This window comes from Danio aesculapii, chromosome 22 (genome assembly GCF_903798145.1).
Source record: "Danio aesculapii chromosome 22, fDanAes4.1, whole genome shotgun sequence".
Lineage (NCBI taxonomy): Eukaryota > Metazoa > Chordata > Actinopteri > Cypriniformes > Danionidae > Danio > Danio aesculapii.
In genome coordinates this window covers 7733794-7739042 of record NC_079456.1, presented here as the reverse complement: position 1 = coordinate 7739042, position 5249 = coordinate 7733794, and the positions used below count along the sequence as shown (strand labels likewise).

Below are 5249 nucleotides of genomic sequence, written 5' to 3'. Positions count from 1 at the left end.
TTAATAATAAATATATATAAAATATGCTGCTTTTTCCACCTCCTTTATTCAGCCGCAATGACTTCTGGGACTTCTCGAGCACATTTTGTGCTCAAGTCAGCATGGGTGCGTCCTCGATATCAAGAACACATCTGGGAACTTTCACGCATCCTCTGTTCTTGCGGTCTTGAGTTTTGGAACTGAACTTTTGCAGTTGATGATGAGATTACGCGAGACCATGACGCAAGATCGCTGAAGAACGTATATTGAGAAACAGCCAACGTCTTTATATCACCCCAGCATGACTGTGGACACACTATACATGCACACAGTTCTGTCCAAACAGCTTACAAAAGATGATTTTCATCATAGGTGCCCTTTAGATATGTCAAAAAAATGTACAAAAAAAGTGTGTAGGCTTTGTCTACAAAATCATCATGCTCCAAAAAACATAGACTAAAGCCATCATGAGGAGATTCTGAAAATTTTCTGAAAATTTTGCCAACACTTGTAAGTTAAAGTTCAGTGGTTGTGCTGAAATTTTAGCTATTTTTATTTCTAAAATGAAAATGAGAAGAACAACAACAACAAAACAAACATACAAAAACTGAAATGTCTGGCTTTTTATTGTTTTTTTATTATTAAGCAAATGATTGTGACACTGGCCTACAAAACTGGTCTAATGTTGCACAGGCAAAAGCCAAAAATGCCTTGATATTTTGATTCATAGTTTTATCTTGGGCCTCACATTGTACTAATAAACCTTACATCAATGCAAAGCTTATTTATTTAGTTTTCAAATGATGCATCAATCTTAAAGGGCACCTATGATGAAAATCACCTTTTGTAAGAAAATCTTTGTTAAAATAACATCCAAATCCAAATATTTTGTTAAAATAGGATCCAAAACCCTCCCATTTTGAGGCCGACCACAACATGACGAAGGAGTGCAGTTTCCCCGCCCACCGAATCGATTGAAAATCGTGTATTAACATGTCTCCGTAGTAACGCATATAATCAAATCAGCAAGACAGGACATGCGCAAAGTGGGGTTAATCAAGTGGGATTAAAAAAATCTGTTCCGCTCTCTGTGATCATCAATCATCATCAAATATGATCAAGAATGAGTTTTACAAGTTTAAAAAGTTTTTAAAACAGTGCATGTTTGTAATTAATTACAGTGATTTTACCGTCTTTATCACCACAGCCGCATGTCAATACAACTATTAAAGAAGATGCTTCAATCCCAGTTTGTGTGCGTGTGAACTTTATAACGACATTGTGTGTGACTCATTGTTGCAACTCCACAACAGATACATCAAATAATCATTGGGAAAGTTCTCAGTATTTCTCACAAGTGTTGCGTGAGATCTGCTTCCCTCATGTCTGTCACTGTGCTGTTTATCTCACACAGCTGAGGCAGAGTTTGAGGCACACTCTGACAGGCACATGGGAATAGTGGGTGAGGAGAACTAGCATTAAAGGCACAGGCAACAAAAACAGCTAGTTGAAAGGCCTAATAAATAATCTGATGGGTGTTATGAGCTGAAACTTTATAGACACATTCTGGAGACACAAAAGATTTATATCAGTGACTAAATCTGACCTAGGTACCCTTTAACAAAATATAACACTTATGACATTGCCAAAAACTTTCCAAAATTTCCCTAAATCTATAACACTGATCAGTACAATGGATTAGCTTTGACATCTTTGATATTCCCTATTTCCTTCCCTCTTCCTCTAGTTGCTTCTGTTTTAGGCCTATCCTTAAGTACAGTAATTGGAATATGTGCCGGTGTGCTGGTGCTGCTGACGGTTGCTGCTATAGCTATTTACTTTACCATAAAGAAACGCAATCAAAGAAGACATCAGAGAAAATGCAAACAAGAGAATGGTGAGTATTAGAAACAGCTGATTTAAGATCTAAAAATTCATTGAGTAAAGAGTTTTTAGAAAATGTAAAAATATATAAATCGTTCTAATTAAAGTCACTGTGTTTAATTGTTTTGACAGGCACCGAAATGCAGAATCCAAATCAGGTGAGATCCAATGTTCATTGAATTTGTCTGTTTGAGAGAATCGTAGCTGTTTTTTGTGCTACAGTATATGTATGTTTCTGAAACCATAATGTATTTAATAATAATGCAATTAAGTCTTTTTACTTGAGAATTTATGAAAGTGGCATTAATGCTTTTTTATTATATTAATATCTTCAAATATTTGTATATTATTATTAATTATTATGGTCATTTAGTTAATATAATCATATAATTATTTAGTTAAATTTGGGTGTCATGACTGCTCCTCTGAGAACAATCTATCCTCATGGATGCAGATCATTGTTGGACATTCTTTCAAAACAGTAAATTAACTTCTGAAATAAACTAAATAATACATGTAAAAATGGAACCTTATTGAGGGAGCATATGCCAACAAATCTTTTAAAGTAGTTGCACTTTCTAATCATTTTGTGCTTGTATAACCAAATTAGCAAACTAACTAGCCTGTTAATCTCTATTTTCTTATAGAATAGTGTGTCAGACCCTAATCCGAAGGACTGTCTACTGAGAGACTCTCTACTGAGTAAACCTGCCAATCTGACATGCCATAATCAAGAAGAGCTTCGACTAAATATCTCTGCCAATCAAACATTCCTTAATCAAAAAGAGCCTCAACTGAGTAACACTGCCAATCAAACATCCAATAATCAAGAACCTATGCTATTTATAGATGAAGGACAGGAGGATGAGTATATACGTGGCACACCAGTTATCCACCCAGAAAAGGGTGTAATACTTTAGTAGCACAGAACATTTTTATGTCGAGTTTCTATTAATGCAGATTAAATGACCAAAGCCTGCACATACTGTTCTTTGAGATGTTGGTTATTTTGTCTGCCATTGTTTATCTGTGGCTGAACAATTTGAGCTGCTTGAGCACATGCACATGAAGGCGGGACATCAGTGCCAAACAGCTAATCATATCGACAGAATTAGGCCATAGGGTTGAGCCCTTCTAAATGGAAGATGCAACTATCTAAAGGATCATGAGTGGATCCTTTAGATAGTTGAAGTTCTTATCAGTTTTACCCTTTGCAATCTTTCGTTCTGAAGTGCCTTTGGAAATGGTTAGCACTTTGGTTTGGAATAACACTTCAATATGGCGACCATGAATGTCACTCCATACTGACATTGCTGCTTTAACTGCTACTGTAGAACAACCAGCAAACTGCCTTTGGTCAGACAAAAGAAAAAAAGCTCAGGGAACAAACTTTTTTAAAGATCATGTAATTGTTACGTTGCACATTTTGTGTATCTACACTTGTTATTAACTTTTATAAATGTAACCGTTTACTAAATGTACACTAAATGTATTAATATTGTTTGTACGGGTGCTGGATATGTAATCTTTTTAATCGAGGTTTTAGATTAACCTAAAAGGGCTTTGAGCGGAAATGCTTGAAGTTTCTGCCAACCTGACTCTACACCATAACTTTTCAATCCAGATGGATGGAGCAACCATTACTGCATCCAAAATGGTAAAAAGCCTTGGAGTAACGATTGATGACCAACTAAACTTCTCTGACCACATTTCTAGAACTGCTCGATCTTGCAGATTCGCACTCTATAACATCAGAAAGGTCCGACCCTTCCTATCTGAACTTGCAGCTCAACTCATTGTTCAAGCTCTTGTTCTCTCCAAACTGGACTATTGCAACTCTCTACTAGCCGGGCTTCCAGCTAATTCTATCAAACCTCTTCAGCTGCTTCAGAACGCATCAGCACGAGTGGTCTTTGATGAACCAAAAAGAGCACATGTCACTCCGCTACTCACCCGTTTGCACTGGCTGCCAGTTGCTGCTCGCATCAAATTCAAAGCTCTGATGTTTGCTTACAAAGCGACCTCTAGCTGTGCTCCTTCTTATCTGCTCTCACTTCTGCAGATTTATGTACCCTCCAGAAACTTGCGTTCTGTGAATGAACGTCGCCTCGTTGTTCCATCCCTAAGAGGGAAGAAATCACTTTCCCGAACTCTCGCATTCAGTTGGTGTAATGAACTCCCGAACTGCATCAGAACAGCAGAGTCACTTGCTGTCTTCAAGACACGACTAAAAACTCAACTATTTAGTCTCCATTTTCCTTACTAATCTGTAACTGCCTCTCTGGCTATACCACTAACTGTACTCTCTCTCTCTCTCTCTCTCAAAAAAAAAAAAATAAAACTTTACTAATGCTTAGCTTCTTAGACTTTACACACCTGAAACTTGTCTATAGCACTTGTTCACTGCTGCTCTTATAGTTGTGTAAATTGCTTCCTTGTCCTCATTTGTAAGTCGCTTTGGCCAACAATTACTGTGGCAACTGTTTACTTTTACCACACTTGTAAAGCACTGGAAAGCATTTAACAATGTGCTTGAAAAGTGCCTAAATCTGACCTCAGAAAAGGAGAAAGAATCCTGATTGTTAACACTTCACAGTAACTGTTAATGGTAGCTCAAAAAGTGTAACAAGCAAGCAGATTATTTACTGGAGCTGCCAAGTTTGTCACTGTCTTTAACTTTGAGAAGAAAAAAACTGTTTTGTTAACAGTATTCCTGACAACTGTGATGATTGTGATGATGGAGAAAATTGTGTTGTTGTTTTGTTTGTTTGTTTAATGATGACATATAAGGGCAAATTGGGTCGCTTTAAGATTAAAACTACCAAAATCATAAAAAATAAATAAGGTAATATTAAATCATTAAAAGTTCAAAATGTCGCGTCTATTACCTCAAGTCTTTTTAGGCCAACCTGTGTTTTATTTTTTGAAAATATCTGCAGCATTTATTATTGAAAACACTTTCGATGAACTACAAACTTTGCCCCAACACTCATTTGTATGTGTTTTAGAGTTCTACATTTGCTAGTTACCAACAAATGAATGTGTCTCTATTGGCCTCTGCTGGACGGTAGATGTACAGTCTGATAATAAAAGGTCATTGACAGTGAAAAGTGTTATTGCAGTTTTTTCCTTTATTCTCTATAACGTAAATCTCCAAATATAAATAAATATTAATGTGCAATATTGTTTTTTTAGCATACATTATGTAAAACTGCACACCTTTTTAGATGATATATGATATATATCATACAGTTGCTATATATACAGTTGAAGTCAGATTTATTAGCCCCCTGAATTATTAGCCCCCCTGTTAATTTTTTTCCCCAATTTCTGTTTAACAGAGAGAGGAGTTTTTTCAACCTTTTTCTGATCGTAATATTTTTAAT

General features: G+C 36.1%; 1 protein-coding gene across 2 annotated transcripts in view; it reads left to right on the top strand.

Moving 5' to 3' along the window:
* The window catches only part of LOC130215894 (uncharacterized), a 43123-nt gene extending 38150 nt beyond the window's left edge, over positions 1–4973 (top strand). For both annotated transcript variants that reach the window (XM_056447753.1, XM_056447754.1), the window contains 3 exons: positions 1727–1876; positions 1996–2021; positions 2511–4973. In XM_056447753.1, the coding sequence (XP_056303728.1) occupies positions 1727–1876; positions 1996–2021; positions 2511–2783 (449 nt within the window). In that variant the 3' untranslated portion in view covers positions 2784–4973. The remainder of the gene's footprint in view (positions 1–1726; positions 1877–1995; positions 2022–2510) is intronic.
* The last annotated feature ends 276 nt before the right edge of the window (positions 4974–5249 follow it).